Source organism: Neoarius graeffei, chromosome 2 (genome assembly GCF_027579695.1).
Source record: "Neoarius graeffei isolate fNeoGra1 chromosome 2, fNeoGra1.pri, whole genome shotgun sequence".
In the NCBI taxonomy this organism is placed as follows: Eukaryota; Metazoa; Chordata; class Actinopteri; order Siluriformes; family Ariidae; genus Neoarius; species Neoarius graeffei.
In genome coordinates, this window is record NC_083570.1 from 46009085 (window position 1) to 46036725 (window position 27641).

Genomic DNA, 27641 nt, shown 5'->3' on the forward strand with positions numbered 1-27641 from the left:
CGGTGTGCAGGACTGATCAACAGTTACCGCAAACGTTTAGTTGCAGTTATTGCTGCACAAGGGGGTCACACCAGATACTGAAAGCAAAGGTTCACATACTTTTGCCACTCACAGATATGTAATATTGGATCATTTTCCTCAATAAATAAATGACCAAGTATAATATTTATTGTCTCATTTGTTTAACTGGGTTCTCTTTGTCTACTTTTAGGACTTGTGTGAAAATCTGATGATGTTTTAGGTCATATTTAAGCAGAAATATAGAAAATTCTAAAGGGTTCACAAACTTTCAAGCACCACTGTACATACATACACACACAGACATATATTGACAAGACAGAAGGGACTTGACAGACTATTATTATTATTACCGGATGTTTACAACCATCCTGACATTTTAGCGGAAATTACGTCACGTCCCGGCGTGCACACAGGGTATTCGATCATTGCACATTTAGTGTGGAATATCTCTTTAACTGTAGTGTTGTGACGTCACCCTCAAATCCCTGCACGCGCTCAGGTCCACCCTTGTCCACATGTGTCATTTCCACGCCCCATTTTCCAATTCTGTGCTGTGATTGGACGTTTCGAACAGCAATTCCTCCTAGTCAACTGAACATTCCAGGCACGCGGAGTGCAAACGTTTTCCTGAAGAGAGAGAGAGAGAGAGAGAGAGAGAGTGTGTGTTCATTCATTCATTCACCTTGAGCTTGTATAGAGTGCAGGGACAGTGTGTGCTTCACACATATTTACAGTCTTTATTCTGAAATTCCTGGTGTTGAAGAGCTGGTAAGTGTGTGTTTGTTTCTCCTTTCAGGCTGAGTCATGTTCTGCGAGCAGAAAACCTTTCCTGCTGAACAGCAGAGCAAAACTGGAATAATGCTGATATCCAGCTGCTTTCTAAAGTTATTCAAAACAGAAGGGCTTATGGTTTTGTTTTCCAGCTGGATTAAAAAAAAGGTTTTCAGGCTGTTTACACTACCGTTCAAAAGTTTGGGGTCACCCAGACAATCTTGTGTTTGCCATGAAAAGTCACACTTTTATTTCCCACCATAAGTTGTAAAATGAATAGAAAATATAGTCGAGACAGTTTTCTGGCCATTTTGAGCATTTAATCGACCCCACAAATGTGATGCTCCAGAAACTCAATCTGCTCAAAGGAAGGTCAGTTTTATAGCTTCTCTAAAGAGCTCAACTGTTTTCAGCTGTGCTAACATGATTGTACAAGGGTTTTCTAATCATCCATTAGCCTTCTGAGGCAATGAGCAAACACATTGTACCATTAGAACACTGGAGTGAGAGTTGCTGGAAATGGGCCTCTATACACCTATGGAGATATTGCACCAAAAACCACACATTTGCAGCTAGAATAGAGCAATTCCAGCGTTATGGACGTGACACTTGAACTCAAAATGGCAACAAATGACCCAGTGCATGTTTTATTGTCTCCCAGTATTTAAACAGGTGTTGCATATTTTAAGGCTGGAGAAGTGATAGAACAAGAACAATTCCCATAGTACATCTAGGGCATGCCAGAAAATGCCAATAAAAGATGCGTTATGGATGTGACAGAAAAAGTATCACTTTTCTTGGGTGACTGTACATTTTTATCAAACTCTGTGAAATTATAAACCTAATGTCGAAATGGAGATATCCATTTGATAGAGGGGTCCAAGGTGAATATTAAAAAAATCTTGGTTTAAAATATTTTGTATTTCATGCAGAGTTTCGGAAGGAAAAGTCAGCGTTATGGATGTGACGAAATTCCGTTATGGATGTGACGCGTCTGAAATGGACATGGCATATGTTTAGAAAATCAGCAATTTAACCACCATAACCCTTTGAAAAACTCTTTAAATATCAGCTAAAACTATCAAAGTTCTTAAATAATATTTAGGATGGCTATTGTTTTGCTGTTTTGTGGATTTTAGCATACATTTCTGTGGCTTATGGCAATAATCTAGAATTGTACATGATCAAAGTTGATTTTAGCTTGGGTTTTACATTATAAGAAAGAAAGACTGACATATTAAGGCGAAGGGAACTATTCTTGTGACAAATTGGTTCAACTTATTCACATCTGTAATGGCCCTTTTCCACTACCCTTTTTCAGCTCACTTCAGCCCGACACGGCTCGCGTTTCGACTACCAAAAACCAGCACGACTCAGCTCGCTTCAGCCCTGCTTAGCCCCTAAAACTCGCACCGTTTTGGAGTGGGGCTGAAGTGAGCCAAACCGTGCCGAGTGGGGCTGGGGGCGTGAGCAGACACTCCCCTGTGCACTGATTGGTGAGGAGGAGTGTCCTCACATGCCCACACACGCCCCGCGAGCAGGCTGGGATCTGTAAACACCGCAAACCCGGAAGAAGAAGAATTACGAATTACGAGAATTTCTGAAGCCTTATGCGCCTCGCCTCATCTATACGCTCTTGCCAGTATCTGTCCACGTTGTCGGTGACAACAAGCCACAGCACCAAGACCAGCAACACTAACGACTCCATGTCCTCCATGTTTATTGTTTACTATTCGGGTCGTGAGACTACCGCTGAAAAGCTCACTGAATCAGTGACATACAGAGCATCGTGGACGAGTTCGCGGAGCGCAAGGCTCGTCGTATGCCCTTCAAATAATGCGCGCAGTAGGCTATTGATGTTTTATTATGAGCCATGTACAGTATGTCGCCGAATGTTTTTTTGTTTCTGAGTTACATGTTCGTTTGAAGGACTTAATGTACAAAATAACATAGTTGCACCCCGTAGTGTTGAAATTGGTAAACACAGTGCATTCAGTGAGGTTTGCACCGCCCTCCTTTTATTTCTGACTCTTCCTGTCACCGTTGCAACCTCTGAGCGCTCATTCGTATGCCCTTCAAATAATGTGCGCAGTATAGGCTATTGATGTTTTATTATGAGCCATGTACAGTATCCTAATGTTTTTTGTTTCTGAGTTACATGTTCGTTTGAAGGACTTGATGTACTAAATAACATATAGTTGCACCCGGTAGTGTTGAAATTGGTAAACACCGCAGTTGCGGACATTTTGTAGCCTAAAATGATGTTATGATAAGCTTTAATAAAGGGCCCGGTCATTTGCCCCGCCCCCGGCCCGGCTCTGACTTGTTCCGCCACTGTCACTGATGTCACTGTTTGCGCTGCTTAACGACATCACGTGACGTCCACCCACTTTCGCTAACTCCACCCAATGTGTCCACCCACTTCCAGCCAGCACGGTTCAGCGCGGTTGTAGTCGAAATGCAACTCCAACAGCCCCGCTCAGCTCGACTCGGCACGGCACGGCTCAGCCACGTTTGTAGTGGAAAAACGGCATATAATACAGGCCTAGGTGATATCTCTGGGAGTGGTTTTGATGTATTACATGTTGCTTTATTTTTGCATGGTGAGGTTGGCATTTACATGGAATTGCCCAATAGTCATTTACCACATTAGCAATGTATAGAGTGGATTTCTGATTAGTTTAAAGTGATCTTCATTGAAAAGAACAGTGCTTTTCTTTCAAAAATAAGGACATTTCAAAGTGACCCCAAACTTTTGAACGGTAGTGTAGTATCTTGTACTGGGTCATGGTGAAGCAGGAAAAAATAGCAGAGAATTTAGGGCCATGTGGCCCTAAATTCATTAATTGTTCTATTTAAAAAAAAAACTAATAAAATTGTGAGTCTGTGATTCGAATTCAGTAGCTTTTGGTCCACTAAACAAAAATAATTGGGTGTTGGGGAAAATAATTTTTATGACCTACACTTAAAATCTGAAAGGCAGTATAGCTTTAACAGATTAACACAGTGAATTATTCATTCAATTCAACTCTAATTCCCGATTAGCTCGAACACTCAAGCCAGGCTATGGTTTAAAAGAAAACCAAAGAAAACACTCACTGTTCAAACCCCGAGTTCAGCAAGTGACATCAAATCAACAGGGCTGTTTCACAATCAGGGGATACTTTACTTTTCAGGGCCACAGTATCAGACCTCAGGTTTTTGTGTTTTTCTGCTGCCAAAAATGACCTTTTGAGATGGAAATTCACTGTGCAGAGTTTCAGTGCTACAGGTCATATACTAGGCATGTCACTTGTAGTTAGAAGACAGGATACAGCGCATTTCTAAAACTGACCACGTTTCTTATAGTCCACAAGAGGAAGGTATACAAAAGTGAAAAACTTCATGTATGTGATAAGTACAAATTTTTGAGTACTGTGCAGCGATGTTTATACATGTTGGTAATTGTAATCACAACTGAAGTGGTGACGATCCTTGTGGTTTTCTGGAGAGGACACTTTTTGACAGATTCACATTTCAACCACATGTGAAGCTCTGCTGCAAAATAGGTCTCGCATCTGTTTCAAGTCCAGACATTTGCAGCTAGAATAGTCATTTACCACATTAGCAATGTATAGAGTGGATTTCTGATTAGTTTAAAGTGATCTTCATTGAAAAGAACAGTGCTTTTCTTTCAAAAATAAGGACATTTCAGAATGACCCCAAACTTTTCAACGGTAGTGTAGGTCGAAGAACAAAGTTAACTAAACCATCTCACACACCCTGTTATTATCTAATGTACATTTAGACACCATTAGATCTGCTTTGAGGAATGAAGGTGAGCCGTAACAAAACAGAATACATGTGCATGATGAGAGTGGAGTGAAGATGCAAGGAGTAGACGTAAAGAAAGTTGGTGAATTCAAGTACCTGGGGTCAACTGTGCAGGAAAATGGGGGCTGCGATAGTGAGGTGAGAGAGAGCGTGCAGGCAGGGTGGAGCAGTTGGAGAAGGATTTCGGGAGTCATTTGTGATAGGAAAGTCCGTAAGACAGTAGTGAGAGCAGCTGTGATGTATGGATTGGAGACCGTACCCTTAACGAAGAGACAGGAGGCAAAGTTGGAGTTGAGGATGTTAAGGTTTGCGATGGGAGGTTGGACAGGATGAGGGACAGCACATGTGGAGAGCTTGGGAATGAAGCTAAGAGAGATGAGACTGGGATGGTATGGGCACATCCTGAGAAGAGATGCAGAGCATGTGGGAAGGAGAATGTTGAGGATGGAGCTGCCAGGCACACGAAAACGAGGAAGGCCAAAGAGGAGATACATGGATGTGGTGAGGGAGGACATGAAAATGGCAGGTGTGGTAGAGAAGGATGCGGAAGACAGGGAGCAATGGAGACAAAAGATCCGCTGTGGCGACCCCTAATCGGGAGCAGCCGAGAGAAGAAGATATAGTGCACTCAAAATATCCCACAATGCATCATGAAAAGTAGTGTACAATGATGGTCACTAACCAAAGCAATATATCCCATCATGCATTGTGGTCGCGCTGAAAGAAATCAAATTAAAAGTCTCAAATTTGATTTAATAAAAGACAGCGGCAAAGAAGAAAGTATTCAACCTTGATTTAAAAAAAAAAAGCTGAAAGATGCAGCTACTTTGTATTGATTAATGTGGGAAATGTGCTCGGTATAATATGGATTTATCACAAAAATTCATGCATGCATGTATTTATTTTGAAAACTCACCAGCTGACTGATCTGGCACGTTTTAATTGTGCGACAGTAATGACGTAAATACCAGCGTGACGGAGTAGTGTCCGAAAGTGCTTCCCTCCCTCATTTAACCAATGGTTCGAAGTCGTATGGAATAATCTCCATCACTGATGAAGCTGACAAATCTCGAAATTAATCTAAATCGAAATGAGATGGCGATCTGGCCGCTGTGTAAACAGTTTTCAAAATGGCGGCGCTGACACTTCACATTTGAAGTCTCGCAGAAGTCTCGTGAAGATCGCGCGGATAATGCCGCTTTTCCACTACAAACGCGGCTGAGCCGTGCCGTGCCGAGTCGAGCTGAGTCGGGCTGAGCGGGGCTGTTGGAGTTGCATTTCGACTACAACCGCGCTGAACCGTGCTGGCTGGAAGTGGGTGGACACATTGGGTGGAGTTAGCGAAAGTGGGTGGACGTCATGTGATGTCGTTAAGCAGCGCAAACAGTGACATCAGTGACAGTGGCGGAACAAGTCAGAGCCGGGCCGGGGGCGGGGCAAATGACCGGGCCCTTTATTAAAGCTTATCATAACATCATTTTAGGCTACAAAATGTCCGCAACTGCGGTGTTTACCAATTTCAACACTACCGGGTGCAACTATGTTATTTAGTACATCAAGTCCTTCAAACGAACATGTAACTCAGAAACAAAAAACATTAGGATACTGTACATGGCTCATAATAAAACATCAATAGCCTATACTGCACACATTATTTGAAGGGCATACGAATGAGCGCTCAGAGGTTGCAACGGTGACAGGAAGAGTCAGAAATAAAAGGAGGGCGGTGCAACCCTCACTGAGTGCACTGTGTTTACCAATTTCAACACTACGGGGTGCAACTATGTTATTTTGTACATTAAGTCCTTCAAACGAACATGTAACTCAGAAACAAAAAAACATTAGGCGACATACTGTACATGGCTCATAATAAAACATCAATAGCCTACTGCGCGCATTATTTGAAGGGCATACGGCGAGCCTTGCGCTCCGCGAACTCGTCCACGATGCTCTGTATGTCACTGATTCAGTGAGCTTTTAAGCGGTAGTCTCACGACCCGAAGAGTAAACAATAAACATGGAGGACATGGAGTCGTTAGTGTTGCTGGTCTTGGTGCTGTGGCTTGACAACGCCAACAGATACTGGCAAGAGCGTGTAGATGAGGCGAGGCGCATAAGGCTTCAGAAATTCTCGTAATTCTTCTTCTTCCGGGTTTGCGGTGTTTACAGATCCCAGCGCGCTCGCGGGGCATGTGTGGGCATGTGAGGACACTCCTCCTCACCAATCAGTGCACAGGGGAGTGTCTGCTCACGCCCCCAGCCTCAGTCAGCATGGTTTGGCTCGCTTCAGCCCCACTCCAAAACGGTGCGAGTTTTAGGGGCTAAGCAGGGCTGAAACGAGCTGAGTCGTGCTGGTTTTTGGTAGTCGAAACGCGAGCCGTGTCGGGCCGAAGTGAGCTGAAGCGAGCTGAAGTGAGCTGAAAAAGGGTAGTGGAAAAGGGCCATATGCGACGCCTGCCGTGGACCAAACGAACTACATTCAACATGGCTGATAAGCGTAATATAATATGCCAATACGAGTCACGATATAAGGTTAATAAAACCAAAAACGTAACTGAATAACACATTTAAGAAATAAAGCAAGTTTAATAATGACTTCAGTTCCTCTTTAATAAACTTGATTTTTAATTGTGTAAAATGCGATTGTTATAGTGATGCAGTGACATGCATTGTGTGTTTTTTAAGGATGTAAATCCATCTTGTTGCATGTCCAGGAAATCTGTATTTCAGATCACAGTAGGGTAATTCCGCTCCAAATCACCAGATTTAGAAAAATGCTCGCCACTGACCATCTCAGATTTGCTTAATGCTTTCTGGAAATATTGTCAGTGTGCCCAATAAATAGTGTACAAAATTTTAGGTTTGTACCTTCATTAGTTTCTGAGATATAGGGGCTTTAAAAAAAAGGGGTGTGGCCCCAATTTCACTCTTGAAAAGCATGCTACAGAAAACGGACCCAACTTCCATAAGTCATTACTTTTAAACTATTCATGCAAGATACATGAAATTTTCAAGGATTGTTCTTCAATGCCAGACGCCTTTAAATACCAAAATAGAAAGCTCACAGTTCAATATTTGCCAAGTTATGGCTTGCTGAATATCTATAATAAAAAAATGTGCTTTGGAGCAAATTTGACGCCCCATATCTCCACATTAAAGCACACCAGAGCTTTCAAATTTTCTTATTTATTATTCATGTTATAGCACTCTTTAGGCAACTAGGTATGTGTTCAAAAGAAATCAAAATTTCTGGTTCATTAGGCTTTAAAAATTTAACAAAAATTTGCGCCTATAATTCAAGTGCTTATTACAAATGTATGACAAGGTCTACCATAAAAACAATTATACCACTGGAAAGAGCTTGTTTTGATTAGCAAATGCACAAAATATCTAGTTGGTACCCTAAACCAAACTATAAATATTAAGGTATCAAGTACGGCATGTTTTACGATAGAAGGAAATACTGTTTTAAGTCATACTACAATACAATTACAAACCTACAGTGTAGGAAAAATAACAACCTTAAAAATACTTTATTTGAAGAGCTAAAACAGTGTATTGAATTGTATCTGCCAGAGAGACTGCGGATTTATCAGGGGTTTTATGCATTACTTGTGGCCGATTCCCATTCATATCCACAATGAAGCGAGGACCACCTGACACCCTGCTGACCTGCAGCTGGTTGGACATGATTGGAACGAATGAGTGGTTGTCTCCTGTTCCAGGAATAGTAGCGGACCTTGAAAATCTTGTCTCCAATGCTTTTCCAATCTCCAAAACTTCCCCTGTACCAACCCAGATGAAATGGATGTTCTCGATATGTTTTTCTGCCCACAAAAACAGATCAGATGGGGTTAGGATGCGATCACTCGTGACTGCCTGTAAGCTAGCTCAAGCTGCTGACCGCTTTACAGTGCCTCCAATACCATCACAGGGTGATTTTACCATGAGACGTGGCAAAGAAATGCCATTCTACCAAAAGTCCAAAATCGTCTGCATGCTTTAGTAGATTTGTGAAATTTTTATAGTTTTTGTATTGAGCTGCTGATCCGTCACTGAAGTAAATGACCTTTTTCAGCTGGGGATGTAAATGGCGTACATATGGTAAAACCTTTTTTAAGAATGCATGCACGGCCACTGTATCATGCTTAAGGCAGTCACTTATTATGCAGATAGAGATGCATTTTCGTTTTTGTGCCATCTTCATTCTTTGCTCTAATTGCGTTGGCTGTTGTCCCAGTGGTATGCCTGGGCAGAATCCTGTACACAGAATGAATGAATAGTTTTTGGCAAAATTCAAAAGCATAATACATTCATCCGCTGACAGATTTTCCTTCAAATTCTTCAAATATCCACTCTGTTGTTTGGCAATGAAATGTTTTGCTAGTTTGTCTGCTAGTAGATTATATGGCTTAAAACAGTATTTCCTTCTATCGTAAAACATGCCGTACTTGATACCTTAATCTTTATAGTTTGGTTTAGGGTACCAACTTCATGTTTTGTGCATTTGCTAATCAAAACAAGCTCTTTCCAGTGGTATAATTGTTTTTATGGTAGACCTCGTCATACATTTGTAATATGCACTTGAATTATAGGCGCAAAATTTTTTTTATTTTTATTTTTTTACATTTTTAAAGCCTAATAAATCAGAAATTTTGATTTCTTTTGAACACATACCTAGTTGCCTAAAGAGTGCTATAACATGAGTAATAAATAAGAAAATTTGAAAGCTCTGATGTGCTTTAATGTGGAGATATGGGGCGTCAAATTTGCTCCAAAGCACATTTTTTATGATATTCAGCAAGCCATAACTTGGCAAATATTGAACTGTGAACTTTCTCTTTTAGTATTTAAAGGCGTCTGGGATTGAAGAGCAATCCTTGAAAATTTCGTGTGTCTTGCATGAATAGTTTAAAAGTAACGACTTTTGGAAGTTAGGTCCGTTTTCCGTAGCACGCGTTTCAACGGTGAAATCGGGGCCACGCCCCTTTTTTAAAGCCCCTATATCTCAGAAACTAATGAAGGTACAAACCTAAAATGTTGTACACTATTTATTGGGCACACTGACAATATTTCCAGAAAATATGAAGCAAGTCTGAGATGGTCAGTGGTGAGGCCTCCAGTGAGTTCACATGGATTGACCTAGTAGTGAAACAATACGTGTTTCCCTTGCTCCAAACACTCCTGATTGGAATTAGTGTGATTAACATGCTCTTGTGTACCACTGAGGAGTTCAGTCAGGTCGTTCGAGCAGGAGTGAGAAACTGTAGATCTTCTCCCCAGCTGGAAAAAAAAAAAAAGACCCCATCCCAGCAGGAGTGGACTAAACCTGGAATCTCTTCTCAACTCCAGTTCTCATTATTTTAATGTGAAAGTTCAAGGTTGTTTGGTTTCTACTTCCTTTCCCACGAGAGGAGCGAAGAGCAGGTGTTTCCCTTTACAGTGCCATCGTAGGACCTGGACCTGTTTATTTCAGCCATGTGGAACTTTTTCCACATTGGACTTTGCTGCGTAAGTGCACTGGATGCACTTTAATCACTTCTCTTTAAGTCATGACCCACATTTGTGATGCGCTGTCACAAATAATGAGTTTGGGAGTGCGTGAAATGAAGAAAAAACCCCATTGTGAAGCAAAGGAAAGCTTAAAGCTTTCCTGTCCTGGCCATATGTGCCGCTCGGGTGAACGTTATCAATCTTGGATTATGTCTGATTTATTAATGACGCACCAGCTGACACAGGGAGGGGCGCGCATAGTTTAGCAGATCGTTCTACTTATGTTTGTGGCAGAGGAAAAATAAAATGACAGTTTTGTTGCTTTTTCCCACCGAGTCCTTTCCCCAGGTGACACCTAGCCTTCATCTCCTCCCCTCTGGCTCTGTCTGTGGGATTTTCCTGAGACACGGGACTAAACATCCCAACCCTGGTGAACCTGAACTATTTAACCTCGTCCTTGTTTCTGTCTCTTGCTGGTTGGTGTAAACTTGTCTTTAATCCCGTGAGTGCTAGAGTTCAGCTCTGCTGTTGGATCATCGTGCGATCGAAGCATTAGGCCGAGACTAATTCATCTGACGCGAGGAATAGCACATAACACTGTGGGGTGAGACAAAATATGAAAACAATCCACCCTGAAGTGCGAATTATTTTTGTCTAACCATGTGGTCTGGAATGTACATCTGTGTCTTGAGGTCATTGTAGGTTGGGTGTAATGTTCTGGGGGGGGGGGGGGGAAAGCCCTCAGTGTTTGAGGTTGTAGCTGCACGTTTACAAGAAAAAAAAATCGGGTATACTTCAAGGGCGGCACGGTAGTGTAGTGGTTAGCGCTGTCGCCTCACAGCAAGAAGGTCCGGGTTCGAGCCCCGTGGCCGGTGAGGGCCTTTCTGTGTGGAGTTTGCATGTTCTCCCCGTGTCCGCGTGGGTTTCCTCCGGGTGCTCCGGTTTCCCCCACAGTCCAAAGACATGCAGGTTAGGTTAACTGGTGACTCTAAATTGACCGTAGGTGCGAATGTGAGTGTGAATGGTTGTCTGTGTCTATGCCCATGTTTACATTAGACCGTATCAGCGGATCATCAGATTAACGTTTTTAAAACGATTAGTGTGCACACAGCAACACCAATACACGATTCGCGTGCACACAGCAACGCCAATACACGGATACGCTCGGCTCCGCAGGCATCCTGCGCTCCAAATCACTCCGCCCTGAACAGCGAGTGCCCTCTGGAGGGTGCACACTCCGGCCTTGCGCAGCTCACAGAGCGCGCGAGTGAAGTGCACAAGCCGCGATTCGGGACTGAGCTGCTGTGTGTGTGATCCCAGCGCATATCACTTACCACTTGCAAGTGGAAGGATGGCAAGCCTAAAGACAATCATAACTACACAATGGGCAGTATTTGCATCAGTATTTGCAGTATTTTCATACTTTTATACTCTTTTTAATGAAAGGTGATACAAGGCGGAAGTCCGCGCCGTTTTTCAGCAGTCGCGTCACATGACCAACGCCAGCGAATCAGGAAGGTGGATGTCACAGTGACGTTGTCCAATGAGACGCCAGCTAGAGCTCAGCACAGCGTATCCGCGTATTCTGAATGTTTACACAGCACCGGAGCTGACACGATCTGGATTGAATACGTGGACGCTAGCGGATTCCCGTTTCCCGGCGTTTCCAGGCGGTTTAATGTAAACGGACAGTGCATCCGCGAAGAAAACGAGACAGATACGGTCTAATGTAAACGTAGCCTATGTGTCAGCCCTGTGATGACCTGGCGACTTGTCCAGGGTGTACCCCGCCTTTCGCCCGTAGTCAGCTGGGATAGGCTCCAGCTTGCCTGCGACCCTGTAGAACAGGATAAAGCGGCTACAGATAATGAGATGAGATCTTTATTTCTGTAATATCTTGCAAAATATCAGGCCATTCTGTGGCTGGGAAGTTATTTAATTTGAGGGGATTCCTGAGCAAATAACGTGCATGAAATCACTCGCTTCGCACAATCAAGTGGACAGAGGAAGTCCGTGTGCGCATGCACAGGTTTACCTTGACCGTGCACTGACCGTTACATCATTCTGTCGCTAAACAAACAGCTGATCACACCGAGGTGCTCGCCGATTATTTATTAGTTTGGTCCTGCGTTTCCTTTCCTTCACAACATGCGTCTTTTTCTTCTCGCTTTCCATTACTGTAGTCGGTCTTTCATGTTTCATTCGCGTCCTCCATTTTTCTCTCCTGTTTCAAATTTGTATCCCACAATGCCTTGCGTGAACAGGGAAAGCCCACCACGTCACGCATGACGTATAGTATCTTGAATTGGATCATGGTGAAGCAGGAAAAAATAACGGAGAATTTAGGGCCACGTGGTTCTAAATTCGTTAGTGGTTCTATTTAAAAAATAATAATGATAAAATTGGAAGTCTGTGATTCAAATTCTGTAGCTTTCGGTCCACTGAACAAAAATAATTGGATGTCAGGGAAAATTCTTTTCATGACCTCCACTTGAAAAATCTGAAGGGCAGGCTAGCTTTAATATAAACGCACTGAGATAAACCTATCGTTCATGTTACGACCGGAACGACTGTCCGAACCGTGCTGTTGTATCCAAAAAAAAACCAGGCGACTTATTGACCAATCAGATTTGAGAGTTTGTACCATGTTTTAAGGTTGTGCGTTAAACTTGAATGCTGACGTGTATGACATTTTTGTTCAGAGTGCTCATTTTAAACAATAGAAGTGGAGGTTTCTACCCAACATGTCTGATAGTCAGCGTGATGAGCCGAGTGGCTCAGCTGTTCAGGATGGATCATCATTACTGCGCTTGAGGTCCTCTGGGCGGCGGCAGCAGCTGGGGTCCCTGTTTAATTGGACTGTAGAGAGAGGGGTTTTCCTCGAGGAAATGGGCTGGAGGGTGGGCTCCTGAAGGACACTATTCACTGATCTCATACACACCAATTATGGCTGTTTGGAGACTCGAAGGAAAATAACGGACAGATCAATTAAGCGACGCGCGCGCACAGGCACATCTATCAACAAAAGACTACAATGAGGAAGGAGGAGGTGTCCCATCTGTGGATAATTGAAGGGGGGTGGGGTGGTGGTTTGGACCCGTGTATGCGCTTGTACCACATACTGAATGGGTGACGTCAAGGCGCCGCCGGGCCGCGTCTGCAGCACTGATCCTCTTACGTGATTATGGAGATGACCTGCATGAGGAGCGTGCTCGCTCGCTCCCCCTCCGTGTTTACTCTTCCCCCGGTGTCTGCACATTTAATTAAAATCCAAAATCTGGACAGTAACTTGTTTAGCCTTCGTTATTGTCGGATCAGGACGTTAACACCCGTGTGCTTGGGAACATTTTATTCAGTAAAAGTTGAGGGCTTTTGAATCTGGGAATGAAACTAGAGTAGTTTAATTAGTTGCAGTTTTGGGAGGCTCTTCCCCCCCCCCCCCCCATTATGCGTTTCGGAGCCCAAATTGGATTTTCTTTAACAGGGAAACTGGTTTTAATAAAACGATCTGAGAACAGAGGCGTGCTTTCTGTCGGAATGCAGCTAAACTGCGTCTGTTAGTGACGGAGACTTTCCGCTTGCCGTGACCGTTAGCTCCAGGCTGTAGCTTGGCACTACTCCGTGCACAAGTCTTGGCGTGGTGCTGAGGGCGAGGAATGTGTCCGAGCCCTCTCGAGAATGTGGCAGTGCCCTGCCCAAAGCACTTGGGTCATGGCCTGGCCTTTGTGTTGTAAGGCCTCCCTTCTTCAACTGGAACATAAAACGCGTTTTGTTTTTTTTTTCCCCACTTTTTAGTCCCCCCCCCTCTTACTTTCTTTCCATCCATTCTGTGGCTGTTTGACATTTAGTGGGCTTGAAGCTCAACGCCAACTCGGACACTTGAAAAGTTGCTCTTTTGTCCTTTTTTTTTTTTTTCTTTTTTCTCCCCCTCCTTCAGTTGATTCTTTCGTACACTCTCTTCTCTTTCCTTCTCATTAATTCTCACTCACTACCTCTTTTTTTATTATTATTTTTTTAAGGATTTGTTTTTATCCTTCCATTGCGACAACGTCAGAATGATGGGACTTGAGTTGTATTCATGGGCTACTGCATTCAGATTACCTCAGAAGTAGGAAGTGGTATGAAATGGAGGGTGTGTGTGTGTGTGTTAACGAGAACCACGGATGCCTCCATGTTCATCGTTTCTTAGCAACAAGCTAGCCAGCTAACTGATGAGTAATTCTGTTTTCCGACTCATGTAACTCCGTTTAAAGTTGTAGTCGTAGGTCACGGGGGCAGCCATGGCCTGTAGGTTAGAGAAGCAGCCTTGGGCCCAGAAGGTTGCTGGTCCGATTCCCAGGGCCAGCAAGAAAAATGTGAGGGGAGCTGAGTGAATGAATGAATGAATGAATGAACAGCACTTTTCTCTCCCTTTGTATCATGGCTGAAGTGCCCTTGAGCAAGGCACCGAACCCCATAGCTAACCTTGCATAGCTACCCAGTGCTCTGGGGTGTGCTTGAGTGTACATGTGGCAAAGGCTGCTGCTGCTGCTTCTTCTAAAAGTGCTGCTGTGTTTACTATTCATGCTGTGAGCAGCCATTTTGATTTGAAAGTCACTTGCTGAACTCGGGGTTGCAAAGACCATCCTGATTTCCCAAGTAGGAATTCAGAGTTCAGGTGGGTTGTTGTTATACCCCCATTCCCAAGGAGGGAGGTATACTGGTTTACCACTGTCCATATCTCCGTCCATCCGAAACACCTTTTTTTTTTTTTCCAGTAACAACAAATCATAGCCACTTGGTACTAAACTTCTGCTTGGGGTTCTATACAGTGTCCACCGTTTTCAGGTCTGTCGCACATCGACTTCCTGTTTACCGACCGAATGCATTTACGAAATGCACAGGGTGGATTTACAAAACTTTCGTAACCCTTTCCTCAGCTACTACAAATCACAACTGCTTGATATTTGGTACCAAACTTCCGCTTGGGGTTCTATACCGTGTATGCCTTTTTCAGGTCTGTCGTATGTCGACTTCCTGTTTACCGACCGAATGTATTTACGAAACACACAGAGTGGATTTTGACGCAATTTCAAAACGACAGTTTCCCAGGATGCTATGTGAAACCCCTGGGGAGAACACTGCTCTTTACTTACTAGTTTCAGGGTTAATTATTTCTTGAAGTCTCATCTCATCTCATTATCTCTAGCCGCTTTATCCTGTTCTACAGGGTCGCAGGCGAGCTGGAGCCTATCCCAGCTGACTACGGGCGAAAGGCGGGGTACACCCTGGACAAGTCGCCAGGTCATCGCAGGGCTGACACATAGACACAGACAACCATTCACACTCACATTCACACCTACGGTCAATTTAGAGCCACCAGTTAACCTAACCTGCATGTCTTTGGACTGTGGGGGAAACCGGAGCACCCGGAGGAAACCCACACGGACACGGGGAGAACATGCAAACTCCGCACAGAAAGGCCCTCGCCGGCCACGGGGCTCGAACCCGGACCTTCTTGCTGTGAGGCGACAGCGCTAACCACTACACCACCGTGCCACCTTTCTTGAAGTCAACATTCATAATAAGTGTCCTATTCCTTCGATTGCTTGCATTCTGATAGAAGCGAGAGCGCGGGGATACGTAAGTAAGCAGTAGCTCACAGTTGATCTTGTTGTTGTTTTTCTTTTTTCCTCTTGCCCTAATCTGAGTTGCATTACGAACTGTAGTCTAATGGAGAGTAAGCCCCTTCCTCGTGTGTGTGAGAGAGAGGGGTGTAACAATAGGATTCTTGTAAACGCCTGGCCAGTATCTATGGGTTCGAGCTGTGTTTCAGCTGAGGCACTTTATTAGCCAGTCCCCACACTTTACCCCTCCTTCTCTCTCTCTCTCTCTCTCTCTCTCTCTCCAACACTGTCTCTGCTCTGTCGCCGTATCTCACCGTGACTCTTTGGTTATCATCTGTTTGGGTTACAGCCCTGATAGTAATTGATCTACAGAGCATTAAAGGAGCCGGTGAGTATTGACTTGTCTTTACTTGTCTCACTGACTGTAGAGAGGAATCTTTTGTTTGTTCCACTCAGGTGATCCTGCGCTGCGCTGCTCTGCTCTGCTCTGCACTGTTGTTCTGCTTTGTAACGTGTTTATTTTTCCCTTTTTTTTTGTTTCATCAATGCGGGAAAAACTTGAGTATGCATCAGGATTTAAACGTGTGTGAATATTGTGTTAACTTGCTGATTCGTGTCAGGATTGTAGCAGGAGATAAATTACATTTTGTCTAGTTCACCCTTGTCTTGTAGGGTGTGTGTGTGTGTGTGTGTGTGCACATGTCCTGCTTTGTTTCCTCAGCTGTGCTGATGTTGACTGAACTGTCAAAATCCACAGGGAAGATGAAGTTTTGGTTGTTACTCTTCCTCCGGAATGTCTTGTAACAAGCTTCATTGACCTGCTCGAGGAACTGGGGGAGGACTTTACCTCGGCTGAAGAAATTATTCAGACACTCGGTCCATGATGAGGATAGTTAATGAAGTAACAGTTATTTTTGAGTCATTCTGTGGTTAATGAAGTCATGTTGGAAACTGGACTGTGTGTCATGACTGAAATGTGTACGGATGTGAACAGATGTACATATGAGGGGGATTTGGTGGGTGGGTCTCTTTTATGTCTGTCCAGCGCACTCGCACCCATTCGACTGTTGTGTGTTTCAGAATGAAGCAGTGAAGCAGTCCTGATCGCAGCGATGGCCGTACAAGCTAGCCTGCAGGTAAGAACCACAACTTTATTTCTACCAATTTATACTGGAATATTACGTTCTTGAGGGGCCATTAAACACAGACCTAGTGGAAGTTTTGTGATGGAGGGTTAAAGTTATTCTACAAAATCAAGTCGTCCATGAGCTGATAGCCGATGAGGTGCATAGCGCTGAGTCGGCTATAAGCCATGTACAACGAGATTGAGTGGAATACTTTTTTTCAATCCACGTTCACTGGATTTTGAGAAACGGAACATTTTTTTAAATTATTTTTTATTTATTCTTTTTTTTGCCAATTTGATAAATAAAAACTTTATACAAAATGTCTGACAATCATTTCTACTTAGAATATAAACAAACCGGCGAAATGACAGTAGTAATTTGTGAAAAATGCTGTAATAATTCTTGAAAAAAAAAAAAAGTTCTTACCATCAAGGGCGGCACGGTGGTGTAGTGGTTAGCGCTGTCGCCTCACAGCAAGAAGGTCTGGGTTCGAGCCCCGGGGCCGGCGAGGGCCTTTCTGTGCGGAGTTTGCATGTTCTCCCCGTGTCCACGTGGGTTTCCTCCGGGTGCTCCGGTTTCCCCCACAGTCCAAAGACATGCAGGTTAGGTTAACTGGTGACTCTAAATTGACCGTAGGTGTGAATGTGAGTGTGAATGGTTGTCTGTGTCTATGTGTCGGCCCTGTGATGACCTGGTGACTTGTCCAGGGTGTACCCCGCCTTTCGCCCGTAGTCGGCTGGGATAGGCTCCAGCTCGCCTGCGACCCTGTAGAACAGGATAAAGCGGCTAGAGATAATGAGATGAGACGAGATGAGTTCTTACCATCAAATACTTTTTTATTCCATATTTTGTTTCCTTTTTAAAAAAAAAATTTTTAAGTCCCCTGCTGGCCGAAAGGCCCGAAGGGGGATTATATCGTGGCGATGTCCGTCCATCTGTCTGTCCATCCCAGGAAGGGCTCACCTTCTGAAATCAACTCCTCTTACAATTTTTAGAGGAATTTCACGAAACTTGGCAGGATTCTTTGTTGGATGTCGGTAATACGCATATTGCAATTTCGTTCAATTCAGTCGCATTTTACCAGAGTTATGGCATCGTTGCCAGCGGGGGATATTGTGCTCTTGTTTTTCTATTTTTTGGGGGTTTTGTTTTCAAGTAGAGTTTTTATTTCGTCCTTGGTTGGTTCAGCAACACACGCCACCATTTTAGGGTTTTGTGGCAGTTGGCAAACCAACTTAAAGGTGCACCACCACCAACTGGGCTGAAGTGTGGAACAGGAGATTTGGGGGGGGACTAGATTTATTTGAGCTATTTCTGTTTCGTTTAAATACTTGATAACAAAGGGATAGATCTGACTTGATGTGCGCCACCATTTTGTTTTTCCTCTGCTCACGGTATATGAGCTGATAGCCAAGTAATAGAGTAGCCAATCAGAGCATGATTGCTCATATCCAGTGAATGGGAATATAATCATTAACAATAGCTTGCTTTTGTGGGGGGAAGACGACACTTGACGGACTGAAACGAATGTAACTGGTATTATTTCAGTTAGTCAAATGGCCTAGGATAAGGAGGTTTATACTGAAACTTGCATTCATTAAATATTTAATTTACTCCGGATAATATCCTTCATTGTTCATTCTTGCGCCGGGTTCAGCTTGACTGACGTTTTGTCACGGCCGACAAATTTCCTGCGTCTGGCCTGAATGTGAACGTCAGGAATGACGGACAGTCCTTGCAGCATGATGTAATCGAAGAACAGCGATGTGGCAGCTGGGACGCCCCACACCACCCTGACAAAGTCTAGCATGTCAGAATTAAAAAAAAAAAAAAAATTCTCACCTATTTTTTTCCAACTCCTACGACGTGTTCTTTAATAGGCGTGATTGACAAGTTCCTGACCCTCCTCCCTGAAAAAACACAAGGATGTCAGCGATGATTGGTTGAGATCAAACTCATAGTGTTTCCAGTCTTCAGGCGAGAATTAATGTCACTGTGATTGATTACACTGTCGCTAAACGAACAGCTGATCACACCGAGGTGCTCGCTGACCGCCGATATTTATTAGTTTGGTCCTGTGTTTCCTTTCCTTCGCAACATAACATCTTTTCTTCTGGCTTTTTGTTACTGTAGTCAGTCTTTCATGTTTCATTCGCACAGTCACGGCCTCCATTTTCTCTCCTGTTTCAAATTTGTATCTCACAATGTCTTGCACGAACAGGGAAAGCCCACATCGTGATGCCTGACGTAGTAGTATCTTGAATTGGGTCAAGGTGAAGCAGGAAAAAATAGTGGAGAATTTAGGGCCATGTGACCCGAAATTCATTAATTGTTCTATTTAAAAAAAAAAAAAAAAAAAACTAATAAAATTGGAAGTCTGTGATTTTGCGTTCAGTAGCTTTCGGTCCACTAAACAAAAGTAATTGAGTGTCGGGGAAAATTCTTTTTATGACCTACACTTGAAAAATCTGAAAGGCAGTCTAGCTTTAACTCTGGTTTACCTCTGTCTGTCTGAAACACCATTTTTCTCAGCAACCACAAATCATAGCCACTTGTGGGGCTTTTCCACTACCAACGCGGCTGAGTTGGGCTGAGCCGTGCCGTGCTGAGTTGGGCTGAGTCGAGCTGAGTGGGGCTGTTGGAGTTGCATTTCGACTACAACCGCGCTGAACCGTGCTGGCTGGAAGTGGGTGGACACATTGGGTGGAGTTAGCGAAAGTGGGTGGACGTCACGTGATGTCGTTAGGCGGCGCAAACAGTGACATCAGTGATCTTTTAAGCGGTAGTCTCACGACCCGGATAGTAAACAATAAACATGGAGGACATGGAGTCGTTAGTGTTGCTGGTCTTGGTGCTGTGGCTTGTTGTCACCGACAATGCCAATGAGGCGAGGCGCATAAGGCTTCGTAATTCTTCTTCTTCCGGGTTTACAGATCCCAGCGTGCTCGCGGGGCGTGTGTGGGCATGTGAGGACACTCCTCCTCACCAATCAGTGCACAGGGGAGTGTCTCCTCACGCCCCTAGCCCCACTCGGCTCAGTTGGGCTCACTTCAGCCCCACTCCAAAACCGTGCGAGTTTTGGGTGCTGAGTAAGGCTGAAGTGAGCTCAGTCGTGCTGCTCTGAGGTAGTCGAAACGCGAGCCATGTTGGGCTGAAGTGAGCTGAAAAAGGGTAGTGGAAAAGGCCCATTGGTACCAAACTTCCGCTTGGGGTTTGAGACCGTGTAGACCAGGGGTCTTCAATCCTATCCACAAAGGGCCAGTGTGGCTGCAGGCTTTCATTCCAACCAAGCAGGAGCTACACCTGATTTCACTTGTTTAATCATTTCACCCTCGTCTCCAGTCAACAATCAAGTGAGCCTCCAATTTGGCTGTAATGAAAGCCTGCAGCTACACCGGCCCTTTGCGGATAGGATTGAAGACCCCTGGTGTAGACCATGGGTGTCAAACTCTGGCCCGCGGGCCAAATTTGGCCCGCAGTGTAATTATATTTGGCCCGCGAGGCAATCCCAAATGATTACTCGTCGGATTTGTGTATACAGCGCATTCACCGCTAATACTACAAATCCCATAATGCTCTGCTGTTGTTTTGGCGCGTCAATCAGGACAGGACCCAGAAACGCAGTAGGACGTCCAAACGTTCAACAACAAACGGACAGTTGCCATAGCGACTTCACACTATTTGCCGACTTTGATGTCCAGAAATGTAGGTTTGAACTGCTCAGTAATCCCTTCGCAATTGATGTGCAAAACGCACCAACCAACCTCCAAATGGAGCTGATTGAACTCCAGTGTAATGACACGCTGAAGTCAAAGTACGATGCTGTGGGCGCCGCACAGTTTCCACAGTTCATCCCTGACACAATGCCTCAGCTCCGCACCCAAGCTGCTCAGATGCTCTCCATGTTCGGCAGCACTTATCTATGTGAGCAACTTTTCTCCTCAATGAAGATGACCAAAACATCTCACAGGAGACGTCTGAGTGATGAACACCTTCGCTCGATACTGAGGATTTCCTCAGCTCAGAGCCTGAGCCCAGACATTGATGAACTAGCATCCAAGAAGAGATGCCAGGTATCTGGCTTGGGCACATCAGATTAGATCAGTGTGTAGCAAACTGAGCAATAATTAGCCTTTTCTTTATGCACTTTTTCTTGCTACTCCAAGGCATGGGCTTGAATGGTTGGTTGATTTATTATTGTTTTATTTTTAAAATTATTAGCCTGTGGAAAAAGTTTTATTTTGATATTTAAATCAGAAGGCTGCAAATAGAAAAGAGGCATACGATTTTTATTTAAATTTCATTTAATAAGTTAATGCCATTGTGTGGTTTTTAATTTGAAATTCGATTTAGCATGTCTGCACTATTGTTATATATTGTATAGTAATAAGCGTTGCTTGTTCCATATTCAATGTTAAAGCAAAACTTGTTTGGGTCCATATTAAAAGGTTCATTTGTTCAATTTAAAAAAAAAAAAAAGATTTTTTGGGGGCTTTTTGCACCTTTATTGGATAGGACAGTGTAGAGACAGGAAGCGAGCGGGAGAGAGAGACGGGGAGGGATCGGGAAATGACCTCGGGCCGGAATCGAACCCGGGTCCCCGGATTTATGGTACGGCGCCTTATCCACCTGAGCCACGACGCCCCCCCATTTGTTCAATGTTGGCCCGCGACTTTGTTCAAGTTTTAAACTTTGGCCCACTGTGTATTTGAGTTTGACACCCCTGGTGTAGACCATTTTCAGGTCTGTCCCACATCGACTTCCTGTTTACCGACTGAATGCATTTACGAAACACACAGGGTGGATTTACAAAATTTTCCTAACCCTTTTCTCAGCAACTACAAATCACAACTGCTTGATATTTGGTACCAAACTTCAGCTTGGGGTTCTATACCATGTATGCCGTTTTCAGGTCTGTCGTACGTCGACTTCCTGTTTACCGACTGAACGTGTTTATGAAACACAGAGCGGATTTTGACGCTATTTCAAAATGACAGTTTCCCAGGATGCTATGTGAAACCCCTGGGGAGAACACTGCTCTTTACTTACTTGTTTCAGGGTTAATTATTTCTTGAAGTCAACATTCATAATAAGTGTCCTGTTCCTTTGATGGCTTGCATTCTGATAGAAGCGAGAGCGTGGGGATATGTAACTGAGCAGTAGCTCACAGTTGATCTTGTTTGGGCAGGTTAATGTATTACACATTACACGTACACATTTACAAGTAATGTTTAAGTCTAGATTGGATTTTTTTTCCCCCCCTCGCTGGTTCTTGTTTCAAAAACTGTCCTACTAAATGTACTTGGTTTGGAAGGAATGTGAGAATAGTTTCACTCTCCTTTACAACTGAGTGAGAATTACAGCTTCAAGTTACGAGTGAAACTTTCAGAATGGGCCCAGTGTGTTCTGATCCTCCTGCCTGTAATCCTGCGCGGTTAAATGACCTCGGATCGAGTGTACAGGTGCAGCACCTTCCATACAGCGCCTGCTGCGAGGGCCGCTTGTGTTCTGGTGCTTTCTCTTAAAGCAGTTCAGGGTTCTCTGTTCAGACTTGGGCTTGTTAGAGAGAGAGTAGTTGAGGATTTTGTGGGTGGGTGAGTGAGTCTTTGCCTGGATGTGTAATTCTGCCCCGTGTTGTGCCTTAAAGTCATAAATGTGACTCAGAGTCATAAATGTGATGCAAACATGGGAAGTGTGTGTGTGTGTGTGTGTGTATTTATGTCTATTAAAAAAGTGTAGTGTATATGTCAGAGTAAATAATAGAATAGGCTTTTATCGTAATGGGGTTTATTATTAAAATAAAATGCTGAAGGAGGATGAATGGGCCCAAGTCAGCCAGGCCAAGCTGTTGCTAACTGTGAGTCATGGAAATACGCTGTACCTTTTTTATATCGGCTAAATTCGATAAAATGATTGACTGGACCTCCTCCCATTAGATAATGATCAGTGATCTTTGAACTAACCCCAACCCTAGTAATACAACATTACACTACAAAGAAAAACCATAGTTTATGGTATGTTTGCAATATTCCATTTTAAAAACAAATGTAGAAAATGACGTCATCTTGCGTGTTTAATATTTCATCATCAGTTCTGTGAAAACGAGCGTTTTGCTGGGAAATACGCCACTTGTGTTTTTCATACGAGCATCATCCGGGACATGGAGAACCAAAACCATGACACACATCTCTGTCAGTCATGAGGAAATCAATGAAATGTTTTGATTAAATTTGGGTACTTTGTTTGTGAAGGTGTCTATATAATAAAAAGAAAATCACACGTTGGTTTGAAGTAGAGCCCTGCACTCCCGCGGGAGTCCCGCGGGACCCGACGCAAAGCAGTGCAGCGCGGGACAAATTTTGAAAGCTCGTTGCGGGCGGGAGAGGTGATAAGCTGCAGTCCCGCTAACTAAAAACGTGTTTAAAATAAAATTTATAAATTATTTATGTCTATCATATATTATTTGTGCTGGATATTTTATTTGGCATTAATAAAAACATTTTAAGATGCCTAAATTTGCGGCTGTGGTCTAATCTCGCGTACGTTTCCGATTCCTTTCCGCTCTTCCGTGTTTGAGATCTCCGATCATGGCAGAAGAGCAGAGCTCCTCTAGTGAAGCTCACAGTGCTTCAGAAGTGCTGCTTTAAAAAGAGGTACATTTACCGTTAAGTCAAGAGTCCTGAAATCAGACATTTGGAAGTCGTTCTCACTCGTGTACGACGCAGAGGGAAATCAGCTGCCCTTTGCTTGTTGTGATAAGTGCCAAAAGGTTCTGACATACAACGGTCATAAATCAGGTACATCAGGCCTGAATCGCCATGTATGTACTGTCTTAAAAGGACAACAATTGTTGGAGTTCAGAGGGAACAACGCAAAAGTGACCGATGCGTTGAAGGCAAAGACCGTGGAGAAATGCGTTGATTTTGTTGCTGCGGACCTCCGCCCGTATGACAGCATCGCTGGTCGGGGATTAGTTCAGTTAGCCCAACACTTAGTTGACCCGGCAGCCACAATAGGCAAATTCGATGTGCGAGATATTCTGCCCCATCCAACAACTGTCACGTCATGTAGATGATAGGGCACTCAAATTTAGAAGAGCTGTTGTTGACATGAACAATGACGAGAACTTTCGTGAGAAATAACGCGAACGTCTGAATCATGCGGGATTTGCGGGCGGGAGCGGGACTGAAAATCATAATTCTTTGCAGGAGCGGGCGGGAGCGGGACTGAAAATTCTGTCCCGCGCAGACCACTAGTTTGAAGATATGAAGTTTATCTTCTCGTGTTGAAAAACTCGTATTTTTCATATGAAATGCATCGTGGATCTGAGTGACAATTAAATAATTTTGCCTGGTTTTGAGCGGTATATCAGATATATAACATTCAGCTCACATGATGCTGAACGAGTCGAAGACGAATAGCTGAATGCGATATATCTGATATACCATGAGAAAAACCAGCCATTATTATTATACATGCACATTTGATGGAACAATTATAGATTTCACAAAAAGTTAAGAACGGGGGGGGGTGTAACTTAACAATATTGAATGCTGATTCTGATCAAATGTAATTCAGTGTTCTGTCAATCCAATGTACTGTACAAAGTCAAAGTTCTAACAATAAAAATGGTCCAAGTCCAAAAAGGCTGAACAACCACCCAACTTGTATAGAGGATGTGCAGTCACGTGACCCGCACGTGTGTACTCTGGCATATTGGACTGCATCAGGATAGTTTATCCAGGGAGTAATCCCCAAGAAAATTCGGAAAATACCCCATCTACATCGCGCGATTACTTGTTTAAGTTTGTTCAGCATCTTGAAGGTGACGTGAGGCAGCGTTACGTGGAAAAGTGTTCCAGGTTGGGGATTGCAGATCCGTACAACTTGCCGCAATCCTTGTTCAGGAAAATTCGGAGCTGCGGTGCCGGCGATTTGCCCGATCTGGCCTACCACGACATTTTACAATTTTCTCGTTAATCGTGAATCGTGTTACACTGGCAAAGCCCTCAAAGCTTACAAGAGCCTGGAAGCTTATAAATATTTTGTTGCGGGATGGGTATCCCAACTATACCTCTGGAAGGTTCTGAAGAAGAATGTCTACTTGATAACCTCACGGGCAAGTGGCATTAAGACGTTTATCATAGAGACTATGCAGGACGTTTTATCGTAAAAATGTTTGAAATTTAAACTCAGTTCCAGATAATGACAGGGTTGTAAATATGTATATTTTGTCTGAAAAACAGGAAATCAGAAAGCTGCGCACGTTTGCGCAGCTTCCACGAAAACGTGGGCAGCTTTCTGATTTACTGTTTTCTTCTCATACTTCCTATTTTTCATGGACTGTAAGGCATTTGCTTATTTAGTAATTTTAATACAGAATTTACTTTGATGAAATTATTCAGACACTCCAAGGCCCCCCCTAAAAAAAAAAAAAAAATCGGATCTGCACGATTCAGCCGTGAAAAAGGCGCATCCGCCGTTTGCATCCCTGTTTAAACTCATAGGTTAACCGACTTTAACCGGCTAATGAGGCTCGGTGGTCGGTCAAGATTTTTTTTTTTTAGTTTTCGCCATCCCTACTATGGATTGGCCTTTCAAAGGCATATATGAGCCAAAAAGATAAAACATTGTCATAGACTAGGCCAGGGTAGTAGGGCTCGGCATAGCCATTTTAAACGTTAGAGACTGTCTAGTTTCTAAGTATGCAGCTATCATTCAATCCGAAAATCAACTTAACAGATGTACTCGGAGTATTGAATTAGAAGATTACACCAAATGCTGAACAAGATATAACCATTCTCGAAAGATCTACTCCCACACACTTGATAATTAGAACGGGTTCGTCCAAGTTCTACGTGCGGCCTTGCTGTCCAAAATGGCGGATAATGAATATCATGTGGCCTCGTGACGTCACGTGCACGCTCTCCTATACAAGCGATATCGAGGTTTACAGTTCAAGTTCAAAGTTACTTCTGGTTGTTAATTGTTACATTGCAGTTGTTCAAAACAAAAGCTGCGTGAAGTCCTCTTGTAAAAGTCTCCCTCACTTTTCCTCACCTCCAAGTAGAACTTTAACAATATTCCCGCTATTGCTCTCTTTTACAGTGTTTCGATGTCCATTGGTATGCTTTTCTCTTGTAAATATGTGTGAAGAATATCCAGTGAAGTTTTGGTAGCCTTTCGGGTGTTCAGCGCGTCCTGCTCTTTAAATCTTCCGCTTTGAATGAAGTAAACCTCGCGGTCGTTTTTGTTTATAAACTGCCACAGTCACTCGCGAGTGCAGAAGTTTTACATCTCCGACATATGTCTTTTCCGGTTTTTCCATATATTTAATGTGGAAGATTAAACACATGAAGAATATCTAGGGAAGTTTCGGTAGCCTTTCTGGTGTTCAGCGCGTATTTCTCTTTAAATCTTCTGCTTTTAATGAAGCAAACCTCGCGGCCGTGTTTGTGAACAGAGTGTCAGTCTCTCACTAGTGTGGAAGTTTTACATCTCCGATGTGTCTCTTTTCCAGTTTTTTTATGTCCGTTGGTGTGTTTTTCTCTTGTAAATATGCGTGAAGGATACATCATGAAGTTTTGGTAGCCTTTTGGGTGTTCAGTGCGTCTTTTTAGTTTCAGTTTATTTATTTAGTGCTTCATCCAAGCACTGAATTAACGCCGTCTTCTCTCTTTCCCGGCCGACAAAGAAACAATTGTGTGCATGTGCAGCAGAAAAGTTGTCATTGGTTCTTCGCGTATGACTTCGTGTTGTCTTGACAACATGCAATATTATAACAATATTGCACACTCATTCTCCATTGGGGAGAGTGGTGTAATACATGGAGGATAAGCAATATGATAATATTGCATGCTATCAGTAAACCCACTAGAAGGGAACAGAATACATGTTATTTATCAGCTGGGAGGTCCGTATGGTGAAATACAGTGACCGAGGTCTTGAAAGTGCTGAACGAGGCTCGTATTTAAGGCCGAGGTCACGGTATTTCACCATACGGACCGACCTTAAGCTGGTAAATAATATATATATGTTTTTTCTTTGCCAAATTCTAACAGAAAAGGAGAACGCCCGAAAGGGAAAACCGAGCCGAGCCGCCGGTTTGAATCCTCATTCACGGCTGTAATGCAAATGGCTTCCTCCTCGGTATACAAGTGCACTTCCGTGGCAGGAAAAAAAACACATTTTGCCGCCTATGTAGTCCCCTATTTATACAAATAGGAGTCATTCAGGATTCAGCCATGTTTTTGCTCGGCGTTAGCAACAGTTACAGGTTTTGGCTTTCTCCTGAAATGTTTTTTTTTATTTCTTCTTCCTCAGGGTAGTAAAACTCGCTTTTGCTGTGAACACTGTCGTTATCGCTATCCATGCTGTAAAATTAATGCTATTCTCCTGAGAAATGCTGGCAAAAATTTACAAGATTTTTTGATAATCTTATTAAAAAAAAAGGATAAATGTTGACAAAAAATACTACTATGTTGTTGTGAACGAGCGAGTCGCCAAAAGTCCGTAACCAGGGTCCGTACCGTAGGATACGGACCTGCTCGCCAGCCAATCAGAGCGCAGGATTTGATGGAAACCGGACCGTGAAAAAAATGTTTTTATTCCGTGGAACAATTGGCCTGTATGTATAATAATTCGATATTTTACTTCGATGACGTCACTCCCAGTGTTTTACCACTGATTAGACGTGTGTTGTCAAAATCGCAAACCGGTTCAAAATTAAAATTCTTGTGATTAACTTGTGTGGGGTGTTTTTTTTTGTTTTTTTTTGTTTTTTTTTTGTGTGTGGATGTGTCCATATAAT

At 43.4% G+C, this 27641-nt stretch overlaps 1 protein-coding gene across 9 annotated transcripts in view; it reads left to right on the forward strand.

Moving 5' to 3' along the window:
• The first annotated feature begins 635 nt into the window (after window positions 1-635).
• Window positions 636-27641, forward strand: part of gas2l3 (growth arrest-specific 2 like 3) — a 66309-nt gene continuing 39303 nt past the window's right edge. For 2 of the 9 annotated variants that reach the window (XM_060914321.1, XM_060914331.1), the window contains exons 1-2: window positions 15599-16605; window positions 16785-16840. In XM_060914321.1, the coding sequence (XP_060770304.1) occupies window positions 16817-16840 (24 nt within the window). In that variant the 5' untranslated portion in view covers window positions 15599-16605; window positions 16785-16816. Of the gene's footprint in view, window positions 790-15598; window positions 16606-16784; window positions 16841-27641 lie in introns of those variants that run through there. The other 7 variants (XM_060914324.1, XM_060914325.1, XM_060914326.1 and 4 more) reach the window with 7 other exon arrangements.